The sequence below is a fragment of the Polyodon spathula genome, chromosome 32, assembly GCF_017654505.1.
Source record: "Polyodon spathula isolate WHYD16114869_AA chromosome 32, ASM1765450v1, whole genome shotgun sequence".
In the NCBI taxonomy this organism is placed as follows: domain Eukaryota; kingdom Metazoa; phylum Chordata; class Actinopteri; order Acipenseriformes; family Polyodontidae; genus Polyodon; species Polyodon spathula.
In genome coordinates, this window is record NC_054565.1 from 4,639,621 (window position 1) to 4,655,044 (window position 15,424).

Here is a 15,424-nt window from a genome sequence, read left to right on the forward strand (position 1 = left end):
GCCTGCATACTCACCAGACATGTCACCCATTGAGCATGTTTGGGATGCTCTGGATCGACGTGTACGACAGTGTGTTCCAGTTCCCGCCAATATCCAGCAACTTCACACAGCCATTGAAGAGGAGTGGGACAACATTACACAGGCCACAATCAACAGCCTGATCAACTCTATGCGAAGGAGATGTATTGTGCTGCATGAGGCAAATGGTGGTCACACCAGATACTGACTGGTTTTCTGATCCACGCCCCTACCTTTTTCTTTAAGGTATGTGACCAAACAGATGCATATTTGTATTCCCAGTCATGTGAAATCCATAGATTAGGGCCTAATGAATTTATTTCAATTGACTGATTTCCTTATATGAACTGTAACTCAGTAAAATTTTGAAATTGTTGCATGTTGCTTTTATATTTTTGTTCAGTGTAGTATATGGTGTTTGCAAACCTTCTGAGTGGTTTTGGCATCTCAAATATTGATTATCATTCCTTCTCTTTAAATCTGCCTTTATCTGGCTATGAGTTTGTCAGGAGAATCCTAAATGCCGGGACTTGCCTACTGGGATTGTGACCTTTGAATTCTGACAGCCCCACAATCTTACTCTTGTAAGTTGTAACATCTGAAATGAATTCACACACTCAGAGAACCGTGTCATTGTGATACTGGGCTTGCTTAAGTCATGTATCATACAAAGCAGTATGTGGGGCTTGTTAAAGCAGGGCTTAGTTTATATAATGGTTGGGGTTTTTTAATGTAATATAATTCCCTACATGGGATTGAACCAAACTTACATTTAGTACCAAGAGTTGATGGTTGAAGTAAGCAGGTTGCAAACGACCCTCTTGTTATATTATTGAATTGATCAGAGGCCTTGAATGAGAAATCTGGCTCTAGTACTGAGGCAGTTGCTTCAGTAAGTGCATTCCACTGAATTGTGTTTAGTTTTGTCTCTGTGAAAATGCAGCTTGTATAAACTCTCATCTGACCTAAACATTTGCACAGAAACAGCCAAATTATAATAAAGGGATCAGTCATATCAAGCTGTGAAAAGTTTATAATTTTTTTTTTTTAAACTTGTCCTGTTGTGGTCAGCCCTCCTTCAGAGTTCAGTTCTTTTTGTTGTAACCTTTGCTTTCATGCTTTAGACTGCTATGTCATGCTGACTTGCCAAATTTCTCTTCTAGTTTGTCTCATTTGTCTTAATCATGTCCAAGTGGCCATGGTGGTAATTAAGCATTCAATATAAATGATGGGAACATGCTAGAATTCAATTGCATTCTCTGGTTCACCTCAATCTCTACACATATGATGGCTTTTATGAAGAGCCTTCTCAATTTGCAGTACGTTTTGCTTCTTCAACAAGAACAGGTAGAGCTACCTGTAGAACAAGAATATAAATCCAGTTTGATTGCTTATTTCTCCTGATTTATCAACAGACGGTAACATGTTGATATGTATTTGGTGTAAACAATGTCCAGATCTGTACAGAAACATTGGAATCGTTTCCCTTTGTAGATCACATCATGTGTACTAATGTCCCTTTCTTACAAAATGGCATTAGTAAATATTGTGAGTCCCAACAGATAAATATGATGAATTCATTTACTGAGACAGAGGTCTGCCACAGTACAGGTATTTTAAAAACTCAGCAGTAAGGGATAATTTTTTACTGAATGTTTTGGGGTTTACTATTGCAATTACATATCATTTGGGGCTTGGCACATTAGGTGGACATAATGTGATATTATAATTTTTAATGCAATATTACAAAAAGGCTTACAAGCTATAATTCTGGTACCATTTAAGCAGTAATGTTCAGTGTGACACAATGAAAAACAAGGTGAATTATACAACGGCAAGCACCATCCTCCTAGTCATAACAATGGTCTATGTGATGTCATATCTGTAGAGACAACTCAAGACATCCTCATGGTTCTCTTTAAACCCATATATTTCAATTGACCTCATCATAGCCCTCCTATAATCTCCGTGCAGCACTCCAGGGTGTGTGTGGTTGCGAGATGTCATTTCTTGAGTTGGCTGAAGGCACAGTGATGCACGAAGCTTGGCACTATCCCACAATGACACTCATCCTTCGTGTTATACTGTTTAATTATCTGTGGGCAATGATCTGTGCTGTTATAAAATGGCTTATTTATAGTGTGCTCAGCTGGCCTGGGCCCTCAGACTGCTTGAAGTATTGCCTATGGCCATAATCCAATAAACTCTGATTATCATACAAAAAAGGGTTAGCCTTCACTTACTGTACGCTTGCTCTGTATTTATGAGGACCCTCTGTATGTGCGCACACTGGTTTTATTCTCCACACTTACACTGCAAAGAGGTCTACCAACTTCATAACAGCACAGTACAGTGCCATGGATTTGGATACAAACTAAACAGCACCTGCTACAACACTGCTGTTAGTGTGGGGCCACTATTGGCAAGCCGCTGATTCAATGTGATGATTCTGCAAAGTGTTTAAATTGTCCTGGGGGATTACTGGATACTTCTCCTGGACGACAGTAAGGAGCTACTACAAATTCCACCATGCAATCCCATCACTCCTCAATGCAATTAATGTACTAATGAATACCGTACCTGAGCTAGAACAGTAAGTGTAGGGCAGGTAGAGAACACAACACAGTATGGAGGGACACCAAAATATTTAATCAAAAACACATTTACACAGATATTAAGTCAGCTGCAGCTAAATCAGACTAAACAAGATCCTGATTGCAACGTATCAAATCAGATTCGTGATGGTCCTGTTCAAGTGGATTAACTTAGTACTGTGAACGATAAGACTATCTTATGCCCATCCAAAGCATTTCCTGCTTAAAATGTTTTGCAGAGACATGCATCATACTGCCAGAATACAGGATGCATCACCTAGAATTTCAGGATTGAGACAATATTTTATTTAACTGACATCAAGTAATAATAGAAACTACTAAATTATATTGCTAAAGTCTACTGGAAACCATAACAGTAGTACAGTATTTCACGTTAGATTCCAAAATGAATTTTTTTGTTATTCTTTTTCATTAAGCATATGGAAAACTACAAAGCTGTATGTAATTAAAATATTAACCTAACATTATTCAGCAGGTTTCATTCAATCTTTATGAAACAGGATTAGTTAATTCTATAGGGTGATGCAAAACCTTTGGCCAGAGCTCTAGGTTAGTGCTCATTATTGTTCTAACTTATTCTACTCGTTCCAATCAGCTAAACCAATTACCAGTAAAATCTGTTTGGCACACTACAACCAGGATTAAGCTAGACAGATCTGCAGGATTTTCTAGTCTGCATTTTAGTCCACTATATGTGGACTAAATCCCTGGAACACTGTAATTGACCTTTAAAGTCTAAATCAGAGTCTAAGCACTATTTCCTGCTTATTGCTGGAGAGGATCAACTATAACAAGTTGGATATGATGAACCTATATTTAGAAGATGTTTTGGCCAAATGTTAATGATGAGAAGTCTCTTTCCTATTATACCTCAATACAATACAGAGACGAAAATCATGATTTCTTTCTAATATTTTATTGCTGGGACAAACATGTACCCCATCAATAAATAGAATTTTACACTCTCCTGTGCTGAATTAATCCCCCCCCCCCCCAAGAGTAACTTGTTTTCTTTGCATGGGGTATCAATATAATAGTGTTAATTATCTAAACACATCTCAAATTGAAATTATTTTCTTCCTAGTTTCCAATATGCATTATAGATCTCAAAGGGAAAGGTAGGTATTATTTTAAATGCAATTAATTGAATGCTGAGCTACTAGAGCTAATCATGAAATTACCTGAAAGTGTACACGTCTATGTATTTTCTTCTTATTAAATTAGCATCTTTCTTTTGGATTTCAAATATTACACACTTAGGGAGTTCAGAAGATAATCTTACAGTTTGTATTTGATATTGAAAATCTGATCACATCCAATGTAGTTTCACACTCAATAAATGGTGACCCTCTGTTGCAAGCGTCCCGAAGCTGCAGGTGTCTACATTAGCCTCTTGGGGTCGATCTTGTCCAGGTGGACCAGGGGTTTGAGCTGCTCTGCAAAGTTCCTCATGTCATCAGACACGATGTCCTGGCCAGCTGGGGCTAAGACACTGAGCTCCACGAGGTTGGAGAGGGACAGGGGCTCCGTGCTCTCAGTGTTGCCTGGCAGGAGGATTCGAAACAGCTTAAACACCACCACTTTCAGGGCCCCCTTCCGGAAGATGTGCCCCTTGGCCACAAACTCGTGGTCCATTCGGAAGCCCATCTCCAGCAGGAAGTCGTGGAGGCTGTGGGAGGCCGACACGTCCACGCAGTTGCGGACCAGAGCGTGTCTGCTCTTGTCTCCCACCTCGGGCTGACCCAAGTAGCGCAGGTGCCAGGGGGCAGTAGGCCGGTCCAGGGAGTGCCTAGCCCGGAGGATGAAGGGGCTGCCCTGCTGCCCTTTCAGCAGGAACACCATCTCATGATCCACGAAGCTCTCCGGCTCCATGTTGTCACACAGACCACGCAGGCGGTGGAGCAGGCTCTCTAAAGCCTGGTCGAGCACGCTGCCTGCAACACACACACACACACACACAGATAGAGTAATATAAGGGCAGCCAATGTTTTAAAACTTTGTACAATTTCATCTAGGTGAATCTATGAGGTATTTAAATTGGAATTGGAGCGTTAAACACTTATTAGGGCTACTCATCCACTAACATTACCACAATAACTTGTATTAAGAAATCAGATTTCTGTTTTGTCATACTTGCTCTCAATCTTTATTCATTATATAGTGCCTTTTGAAGAGCCACTTTGTGCAATAGGTTGGCACCTATTATGTTTATTTTTTATTTTTTGGAAGCAGTGATGTTTTTTTTAATTCAGCCCAATGGTGTCCATGTGTCCACTGTACAAAAATCATGATTTCTTTCTAATATTTTATTGCTGAAGACTGAGCTTTTGTTTGAAGCATCATTGGCAGAAAACATATCTGGATTTGATGCCTGGGCATGGAATGACCCACAAGAATCCATTATGGGGAGCCTGTGAAACTAAACTAGACTGGACAGGAAATGCTTAATGTACCTGAATTCAGTTGAGTCAGCAAGTGACTTTCAACAAGGGACACCAAAACAAAACAATCATCTTATTATACAACAAATGAACTAAACTGCAACGTTTAGACATTTACAAGTGGCAGCCCTAGTCATGTACATGTACAATGAAAACAGGATCAGATTTTTAGGGTAGGCATCAAATCTTGGTTTTAAATGAACAGTTTTAACAGGGTCCAGGAATTAAACTTTGAAGACTATGCAATACAGATGCTTACCACAAGTGGGCAGCAAATCTGCTCTGTCCTCAAATGGTGCTATACAAGCTGTTATTATTTGCACAATGCATAATGGGTGAAGAGAAAGTTTGGTATAAAATGCATGGAGCATCACACACTTACCTTGCAGCAGGTACTCCATCATGTGAATACTGCCACCTGTGACAGGCATCACAGTGACAGGAGGAGCCTCCATAATCACTGACCTCAACTGAGCTGACAAAACAAACCGAGAGAAGAAAGCAAGACTGCAGTACATTATTAATCCTTTGCTAAATGTGGAGGGTTTAAGGTTCATGAGCTGTACTGTACATACCACCTCCTGCCTGCTGGTAGTTGTGTCAAATTGTGTGGTGTTTGTTTTGTGATGTGAATTAGACTGATGAGAAAGACATTAAAAGGCAAACGAGGCAGCTTGATTCAACTGAGGGAACACAAAGCCACTTTGTGGTTTGGAACTTGGTTTCAGGCCACTCGATGGCACATCAGGGGAAACTTGGGTTTGATACAGCAATGTTGCCTTAAACTAGGTCTCCAAAATTGATAGTGACCCAAACAGGAACACGCACTTTGTGAGAGCTACGCTGAGATTACTAGGACCACATGCAGGTAAGTAGACGTAGTGGCTCAGCTGCAGAGTCTTCATTCTCTAGCAAATTAATAGGATTAAACAACTGGAATCACTCTCAGATATATGCAGTGTTGTAATGAGCGATCTGGGCTGTGGTGCCCAGACTTTACTAGTATTAATTAATGCATTCACATTACCCCAAGGAATGGGTGTCTGCAATGACGGCTGGTGGTACGTGTATAAATATTATACACTTATTTATACAGTCATAACGGAGAAGTAAATATGCATACATATATCTAATGGGCTCTGCTTACGTTATTATTTTTTTTGTTATTATTATTATTATTATTATTATTATTATTATTATTATTATTAATTCAAGAGCATTAGACCACTTGTTTCAAGGTACAACTGAGTTATCGGTACAACTTATTTCTCTAAACAATAGAAGATGATTTGATAACATACACAAACATAATATATTTAGTACATGATTGATTTAGTTGATTATTATTATTAACACCCCGCATAAACGCGATAATCGACTTACCTGTATCTCGTTAGAAATGTAGACACTTTTCAAGAACTCCGGTCCCCGACTTTTATGGTCTGCTGCAACCCGTTCCTGCTTCTCTTCCGCCGGGTACGTGTCTTAATATAATCCGTGGCTTTAACTTTGCCGCGCTCAATAAAATGAAACACGGCAATATGAAAGGAAACGAAACCCTTCCTCTACTGACATTGACAGACCCAAACCCAGACTATATCCAGTACATCCCAATGCACGGAGTTCCTCTCCACTTGCACTCAGATTTAAATGATCGGAGGCCGAAGTCGTCCAGTAATCAAATTCACCGCTACAGAGATGCGCATCGCCTAGTTGAGACTGCGCAGGTCGATTTCCGTCGTTTTCTATACATCGTTTTTCAAAAAATATACTCCACATATTCCCGTTTAACTACATGATTTATTGTGTATTGCAGAGTGAGACGTGGTGTTCAGTGTTCAGCTGTGTGATGTGTATAGTATGTGTTGCACTTATGAATTCAATACCTGGGCTAATGTAAAATGTATAGATTATTCCTATACCCTATAGGTCAGATACTGGGTGTATTTGAATCATCCTGTCTATAAACTGTTGGGTTTGGTTTGATGAGTTGTATCCCCGTGTTTCTCTATTGGTTATTCTAACTGCTGTTACAGTAACAGATGCAATACATGAGCTTGTATTACTGTAAAGAGCTCTTATCCGCAGCCCCCTCTTAATTACAGTTACCAGACGTTGTATTTACATATTTAGAAGTGCAAAACTGTAGCAGTGAACTCAGCACAGTAATGTATTATACAAAAATAAAAAGATAAAATTATTATTAAATTATTATTTGTTTAATAATTCTGATTATGTGTTTAATAATACATATTCAGTTTAACTTCGTGGAGCATGGCTAAGTTTTTAAACTTTTTTTTTTTCTTGGAAGTACCACCAGCCAAGTTAACCTTTTAAGTTAGTCCCGATTGTGTAATGATTAACACACACACACACACACACACACACACACACACACACACACACACACACACACACACACACACGCTCAGTTAAGCAAAGAAAAAAGACTGTAATTACTTTAAGAAATTAAGGTAATTATTGAGGCTGCTAAGGCAAAGGGTGGCTATTTTGAGGAATCCAAGATTTAGAGACAATTTTCAATTTTCTTGAACATGGCTTTGATACGCCTTATGTTTTGTTTTGGATATTGTAACATGCGTTTTCATTTTACAGAAAAGTATTTACAGAAACGTATTGTCAATTATGAAAAAAACCTAGTTTCCAGCAAGGGTACTCAAACTTTTGACTGGTGCTGTATATTGAAATGGTTATGTGAAGAATATCTGTATCCTTAATAGGGCCAAAGACAAAACCCGGGACAGTTAAATGGTTCATTTTAATGGAAGTGCAGGTTGGTTTGCCAGAATTCGTGAGGGAGAGTCACCATGTGATCTGCTTTCAAGAGTAACAAACGTTTGTTTGACAACAGACATAGCAAATAGTGCTGCACAAACCGATGATTCAGACTGAGCTCTACACAGAAATCAGGAGCTGCAATCAGGTGAGGGTCGTTGGTGTAGATCAGGGCTCTCCAGCCCTGATCCAGGAGAGCTACTGGGGCTTCTGGTTTTTGTTTCAACCAAGCGCTCAGTTACTTAATTGAACCAATTATTGGCTTAATTAGTCAAAATTAACAAGTGTTCCAGATTGTTGGCCACTGATGATGTAAATACACCTATAAAACCTGCTGGATAGGGGCTCTGCAGGAGCAGGGTTGGAGACCCCTAGTGTAAATAAACAAATGAAGAAACAGCTGCTTGGAAGAACAGCAATCCACACAAACCCAAACCGCTGTCATTCACCCTCACCTGTGGCCAGCTTGATCCCAATAAGAATAATCAGTTAGCACGGCGCTGACAACACCGTTTCATTTTGTTACAGTTTTATACAAGTTTATTTAGTACAAACACAGGATTTCATTAATTTTTCACAGTTAAACAATAAATAACTTCCTCTTGGATCATTTCTCTCCTCCGTTCTCTGGCTGGCTGTCTAATTTCTAGAGCGGCGTAGTGAATTTCACATTCTTCCTGAGAAACAGAAAGAAAAAATGGAGAGCAAAAGATTCAGATTGTTCTAATCCCCTTGAAGGAGCAATACATAGATAGACGTGATGGCCGAAACAGAAAATGATATATGTTACACTCTTAGTCAGGATTCGGTCAATGACTGACAAAAAAATGACCATCTGGCCATTTGAGCACTGGCAAATTATCAAAGAACGAAATGAAAGGTCGTTTCGGTGTTTGAACAAATTATAGCTGTATTAAGCAGCAAATTATATTTATAAGATGCACGTCATTCATTCATTATTTATATGTTTATTATTTGTGCAGGAAGTTGAGACTGTGGCCTCATTTGCAAGGGGATCATGGTAAGCAATTTAGGAGGATAGTGACCGCAAACATTAAACTTCAAGCGAGGTTGAAATAACATTCATAATGTTTTCGCCTTGATATTTAGAAAATACAGTTTTAGAGCAAAAAATAACTCAATATAAAGTGACTGTTTTAGTGCATACACAATATTTAAACTGCAAAATGCATTGTGGCATTTATAATTGCACTGAACTCCCTTACGCACAGAGAAGCACAACTTTGCTTGCCAAAAACGAAGCCTTGCATACCTCCAGAAGCAACTGCTGCTGCCGCACGAAGATAAAGTTTGTTTTCTTTGGGTACTTCGTCCAAATTAGGAATGAACTACCGGACAATTGAAATTCATTCCGACTGTGTCCTCCAGCAGACCGTAGATCGAATAAACTGTCTCTTTTTTGTGTTCCGTTCGTTGCTTGTTTGACATTTTCCGTTTCGCAGTTTGATCAAAATAATTTGTTCAAACACCGCAATAACCTTTCATTTCGTTCTTTGATAATTTGTCAATGCTCAAATGGCGAAATGGTTATTTTTGTCGGTCACAGACCGAGTCCTGACTATGAAGATATACAAACATCCTAAACATGAAAAATAATACACGAGGCAACAAGTACATAAGATAACTATTTTTATAACATTTTGTACAAGCAGATGCAGAGCTGGATGTAATCACAATCTCCGTGAAATTTAATATCTAATATGTAATATTACATGTAATATGCAGTTCCCTGTGAAAATTCCCATTGAAAGAATAATGTAAATGTACATATTTATCACTTAAAAATAAATACAGTGCAGCAAAGCCTTTATTGTCCCACTGCCTGTTACACTGCATTTAGGAACCTGGCAGCCAGTTTAGTTTGCCTCCCATAAATGATTGAACACACACACTGCATAGAGCTGCACGATTTTTCAGATAAGAATTTCAATATTTAGGAAGATTTGTTGTTAAGAGAAAATGACACATTTTGAACATGACAACATAATTTTTCAAGTTGTATCTTACTTCACAATGAGTTACATGCAACTTGAGGATATTTAAAGTTTCAGAGTTGAGACACACAACAAAGTTCTTCCTCGAAAAAGAACATATATCACCCGCCAATGATATTAATAACATGTTAGAAGTACCATGAAGAAATGAAAAGCACTCATAAGTGTGAATTCCTGTAATTAGCTTTGAGAATCACAGCGCTCTTACCTCTTTGACTTGGCTTGCTTGGTGTGTGGCATTCAGCTCAACACCAAGAACTCCATCTTCTGTAAACCAATGAGTAAATAACACAAAAGAAAAACATTTAGAAAAATGTGTCAAAACTGGACAATGATGCAGGACAAGGGTAATCACTGCCATCCACTTTCTTTGGGATTACAAATCCTGCTTATCTGCACACAGTTTGGAAAAACAAGCGTCACAAAGGGTCCATGACAGCAAAGCGACACCAGCTCACTGTTAACTGACTTGTAGGCTGATAATTTAGTGGAATTAATGTTTCAAGGATTTTCATAAAACTTCTAGGAATATTTTATGTTCTGGGATTTAAAAAATAAATGCTGCTGGCCAAAACGTAAATTTCAGTCTCAATGTTGTTTTTTTTACCTGGTTAAATGAAGAATAAATAAATAAACATTACCTTTGTCTCTAGTTCTTCTGCCTCTAAAAAGCAGGATTAAGATGGCAGCGATCACTACACAAACAGCAGCTAGTCCCAACAGCACAGGGAGGAGGACAGTCTGATTGCTCGCAATCCTGTTCTGCTCTTCTGTTACTGTAAAACAGTAAAGCATAGCGTGTCATCTTGTTTGTCTTTGTTTGTGTGAGTTTCGCTCGGTAAAGACTCTGGCTACAGTCATGCATTGGCTTAATTGCAGCTCTGGAAAAGATTAAACTATGGCAAACATGTATCTTCATTTTAACAAATTATATCTGGTACTATACTCAAGCAAAGATCTGCATGAAAGACCTACACATGCAATGAAATTAGTGTGGAATTATTTTAGAAGCTTATTTTATAAAATTATTAGTTATAAAAAGGTATGGGGCACAGCCAAAACTTTTCCAAAACCTAGTTACCATGTATGGTGTATTCCACGCTGGCTCTCTCTTGTTCTTTAACTTGTAATCGGCACCTCAGGGTCGTATTGTAGGCACTGGGAATCACCAGCTCTGCACTGGGACCAGTAGAAAGAGTTGTGTGTGATTCCAGCAGGGTCCCATTACTGTCCATCCACTGAAGCACAGCGTCCTGGGGAGTGTGATCACAGAGCAGGGAGCAGCTCACAGTGACCTCTGTGCCTTTAGAAACAGGACTAGACGTGTTCGCTTTCACTGGAAACAAATAAACACGTTGTGCAATTACAGTTTCAACCATATAGCACAGAAGACCTGGGTCAGTCACAAGCTAGCCCTTACCTGTTAAAACACACACAGTAAGCGTGTGGTATTTCTCTTGCTGGCCCCTCCTGCAGTGGTAAGTGCCTGTGTCGGGCCTCTGCACTCCCTGGATGAGAAGGGAAGCATTGGGCAGAAGACTCACTCTCTCTCTGGGGTTGACTGTGGGGTGCCCTGGTGCAGACACATTGAGATGGGTTTGGCTCTGATCCCCAGTCGCTTGAAATGACCATTCCACATGCCTGCCTTCCGTTCGGTTTGATATCCCAACACAGGGAAGCTGAACGAATTCTCCCTCCGCGACGTACACTGTCTCTGTGGTATTGGGCTCCAACACTGCAGCTGTTCATTAAAAATAATTATGCTGCAGAAGAACTTAAATCTGGTGAATAATACAAAGCATTCAGTCTCCTTTTGTATAAAGTCATCCTTATTTGCTTTGAAATGTGTTTTACATTTGTTGCTACAGTAATTTTGTCTTCTTCATGACCAGCACATTGCTTATAAGAGCACCTATCTGGTTGCATTGCACACATGGTTGAGTGATTGCATACTGGAAGTGGGATGTTCGTAACTCTGAGGTTCTATTGTGCAGCTCTGGCCAAAGGTTTTGCATCACCCTCTGTATAGAATTAACTAATTTAGCTTCATAATGTACAATGAAACCTGCTGAATAATATTACGCTAACACATTGAGTTACATACCGCTTTGTAGTTTTCCCATAAACTTAAAAAAAAAAAAAAAAAAAAAAAAAAAAAAAACTGACAAAAAACGTGGACATTTGTGGAAACTTATTGAAATACCTCTGTACTACTATACTTATGGCTTCTGCGTGTGACTTTTGCTTTGATTATCTGTTTGTAGTTTCTTCTGATTATATGATGTTAAATAAGTATATCTAAATTATGTTCATATATATATATATATATATCAATCCTAAAATTCTAGGTGATCCAAAAGTTTTGTCCATAGAAGTATATAGTGAATTAATCAATCTGTTTATTTATATTCATATTTTCATTGATGCTGAACCTTTTATAAAGTTTAGTTTTCTTCCTTTTTTTATTAAGGACATCTTTATTTTGGTTTCCAATTTGCTTTCTATTTGTGGTAGTTTAACTAAACAAAATTGGTACATTTTTCTAATACAGTATGACTAAAATATATTTCAAATTCAAATCACTATGAAACAGTACTGAAGTTGAGTAATAAAAAGGTGAGCTACCTGTTATGAATACTTGATACTCGGCGAATGCTCTTTCCTTGCTGTCCACCGATAAAACACATTTCAATTTCCTCTCATGGTCCGATTGCTTCACCTGAAAGCGCAGGTAGGAAGTGCCACCTGCAGACTCAACAGAGTACCGCCGCTCCCTGCTTGTCTCAATCTGACTCCCAATGTGGTTTCTCCAGGGGGGACAAAAGAGAGAAAACCAACCTTGTGTGAGTGTGTTTGGTACTTTTAGGGGACATGCGAAGAGGGGCGGTATGTGGCAGGCAAACACAAGGGGCAGGAACGAGAGGCCGGAGGCACGGAAGACGAAGCTGAGAGCGAGACGGGGGGAGCAGAAACGTAACCGATCGAGCACTCCGGCCCTCCCGGCCACCGCCCCGGATCGCAGGGAGCGACGCGAGACGCAGGGAACGGAGACCATGAGAACCGAGAGCGGAAGGGCCAAGAGGGGCGGAGAGCAAGATGAGCCAAGCGGAAGCGGGCGAAGGAAGTGGAGTAACCCCCCCCCCAGCTCTTCGAGAAACGAGGACGAGCGTAGCACGCCGTAAGTAACAACATGATAACCCTTGACGCCCCCGCCCGTCGCTGGGTCGTGCAATGGCCCCCTATCCCCCCCCCCCTTTTTTTTTCCCCACACAGGTGTTAACTTATGTCTAGTTTACAATGTCCGAGGATCACTAATTTTTTTATGTTTTTTGTTGTTACACATTATCTTGTGATGATTCGTTAGTTCGTGTGTATGTTACATTGTTCTTCATTAGAGATTCTTAATAAACTGATGTTGTCTGACAGGCGATTTATCTACGATATACAGAGATTTAGTAAGATGGTTTCACTACCGCAGGTTATTCGACCTACTGGTTAAACTGTCCGGTTTTTCAGACACACAGTTTAGGAAGATTTTTCATGGAAACAATATAACGAATTCCCATACCAAGCTTCATCACGAGTGAATGAGTGATTCTCAAGATATACTGTAGTTAAAACAAGCATACACGCATCTCTCCTGTATCCCTTTCACCAAGGAGAAATGTTACTGAAACTAATGAGGCAGAAAAATGTATTTTAAAACCACTCCATATCTCAGTATCTGTGCTAAAGTCTAACCTGGATGCAGTCGAGTTATGGGAGGTATGGCAATCCCTGAGCTTCGTGGTTTCAAGCTGCGCCATTGAAGTTAATTTAACTGTCATTTTTTTATAAGGAATTTCCTGACTTTTGTGGCTTCAAACTTAAAGCAGAACTATCGTTTGTAAGAAGTACACTTATGCAGATTTAACAGTAAATAGCATCAAATGACATTGTCTCAACCCGAGATAGACAGGTGCAGCTCGGCACCGCTGGGCATTTTCATGGTGCAGTACCACTAGTCACCACCCGGTGTCGGACTAAGCGGGGAGTACTCGCCTCCATCAGCCCACCCGGCACGTAATGGCACAGGCGTGTCACCCCCCATAAAATGGAATGGTACAGTACAGTAGTTGTCAGCACCACACTGTAGGTTATGTACTCGAATATAATTTACATTGTGGCCAAAAGTTTTGCATCGCCTAGTAGAATATTAGGATTGAGACATAATTAAAAAAATATAAAAAAAATACTATATGAACATAATTTTGATATTTTATTTAACATTATGCAATCTAAGAAACTACAAAATGGTATCTCAAAAACCTACCAGAAACTACAATAGTAGTACAATGTTTCATATTAAATTTTGAAATGTCACATTTTTCAATTTTTGGCATTGATGTTTCGCTAAGATTAAAGTTATACAGTTGTATTTGGAATATTAAGATACCGTTGCCCTACGTTTTGACACCGGTATTCGACATTACGGGGGGTGCCCCCCGGGTCGGGGGGTGATTAGAAGATAAAAACACTGGTTTGTTTTTCAACATTGTTTTTCTGTCATCTATATGCAGGTGTATGAAATGAGCGATCTGAGCTTAGCAAAGAAAACATACAATACATTGCTGACAGCAACTAGCCTACTACTAAAGTGTTAGAAAAATATATCCTTTTACAGCCAGTTATTCAGTAAAAATAGTAGTTACTAATGACTGTCTTTATTATGCTCTGCCTTCTTACGAATGAGTCTACCATGACACTATGTGATGATTCTGAACCGGACAGGAAAATACTTGTACTTTCCTAGTTTGTGCAGGTACCACGAACCTGTGGAGGTATAATCTCGTTAAAAGTAAAGTACTAAAAAAGGACCGTTCGTACACAGACAGCAACTAGACAGGGTTGTGTATACTGTGTACCGTGTGTCGGTCCCCGCGTTGATGTCCAACAGTTTTACGGCGGCTAGTGAACGGATCAGACAGGGTCCGAAATTACCCTGACGCGAAGCTTTAATGTCAACGTTCGTGCAACATTAACGTAACATGAAAGTTTATAACACAATACTAATAACAAAATTTCCCAAAAGTGATACTAAAGTCCTCGAGACGACAGTCAAGATCTAGTAGACATACATTGTGTCCGTTCTAGTTCGTTTCACAGAATTAATATATTCATATGGAGACGTGGTGAAGATTTATGTGATGACACATAAACAGTCGTTTTGTTTTCATTTTTAACTGTGATAAACCGTCTAGTGATGTGGCAGTGATCACAGGATTATGAAATGTCTGTAAAACCGGCTAGGGGATCATTGCACGTAGATTACCGGTTGGCCGTGTATCTTGGGTCCTCGCTACTGGACTCCATCTTTGTAGAACTGGAGGATGTGACTGATACTTATATGTTGAACCTTTATCTTTTACATTATGGTTACGGGAATAAACACGAGAACAGTCATAGATACTGGTAAAAGACGGAAACTTAGTAATAAATGTTACGAATGAAATTTTGGTAAAAACTTTACGACCATTACATTACCTCTCACACGCTGCTA

At 39.4% G+C, this 15,424-nt stretch overlaps 2 protein-coding genes across 2 annotated transcripts; both read right to left on the bottom strand.

Annotated features, from left to right (window-relative positions):
• Positions 1-3,131: 3,131 nt before the first annotated feature.
• Positions 3,132-7,110, bottom strand: LOC121303473 (mediator of RNA polymerase II transcription subunit 18). The gene is made up of 3 exons (XM_041234206.1): positions 6,458-7,110; positions 5,457-5,549; positions 3,132-4,567 (listed from the first exon to the last, which is right to left on the bottom strand). The coding sequence occupies exons 2-3, from the start codon at positions 5,527-5,529 to the stop codon at positions 4,014-4,016; spliced, it is 627 nt and encodes a 208-aa protein (XP_041090140.1). The 5' UTR covers positions 5,530-5,549; positions 6,458-7,110; the 3' UTR covers positions 3,132-4,013.
• Positions 7,111-8,262: 1,152 nt separating this feature from the next.
• LOC121303293 lies at positions 8,263-12,940 on the bottom strand. The gene is made up of 7 exons (XM_041233882.1): positions 12,789-12,940; positions 12,511-12,692; positions 11,306-11,626; positions 10,967-11,221; positions 10,527-10,661; positions 10,094-10,152; positions 8,263-8,547 (listed from the first exon to the last, which is right to left on the bottom strand). Exons 1-7 carry the CDS (start codon positions 12,938-12,940, stop codon positions 8,437-8,439), a joined length of 1,215 nt encoding a protein of 404 aa, XP_041089816.1. The 3' UTR covers positions 8,263-8,436.
• Between the last annotated feature and the right edge of the window lie 2,484 nt (positions 12,941-15,424).

Coding starts and splice junctions, on each gene's coding strand:
- LOC121303473 (XM_041234206.1), bottom strand. CDS start 5,529: ATGGAGGCTCCTCCTGTCACTGTGATGCCTGTCACAGGTGGCAGTATT. Junction 4,568..5,456: donor GATGGAGTACCTGCTGCAAG/GTAAGTGTGTGA, acceptor TGTGTGTTGCAG/GCAGCGTGCTCGACCAGGCT.
- LOC121303293 (XM_041233882.1), bottom strand. CDS start 12,940: ATGGTCTCCGTTCCCTGCGTCTCGCGTCGCTCCCTGCGATCCGGGGCG. Junction 11,627..12,510: donor GTATCAAGTATTCATAACAG/GTAGCTCACCTT, acceptor TTTAATGAACAG/CTGCAGTGTTGGAGCCCAAT. Junction 11,222..11,305: donor TACTGTGTGTGTTTTAACAG/GTAAGGGCTAGC, acceptor ATTTGTTTCCAG/TGAAAGCGAACACGTCTAGT.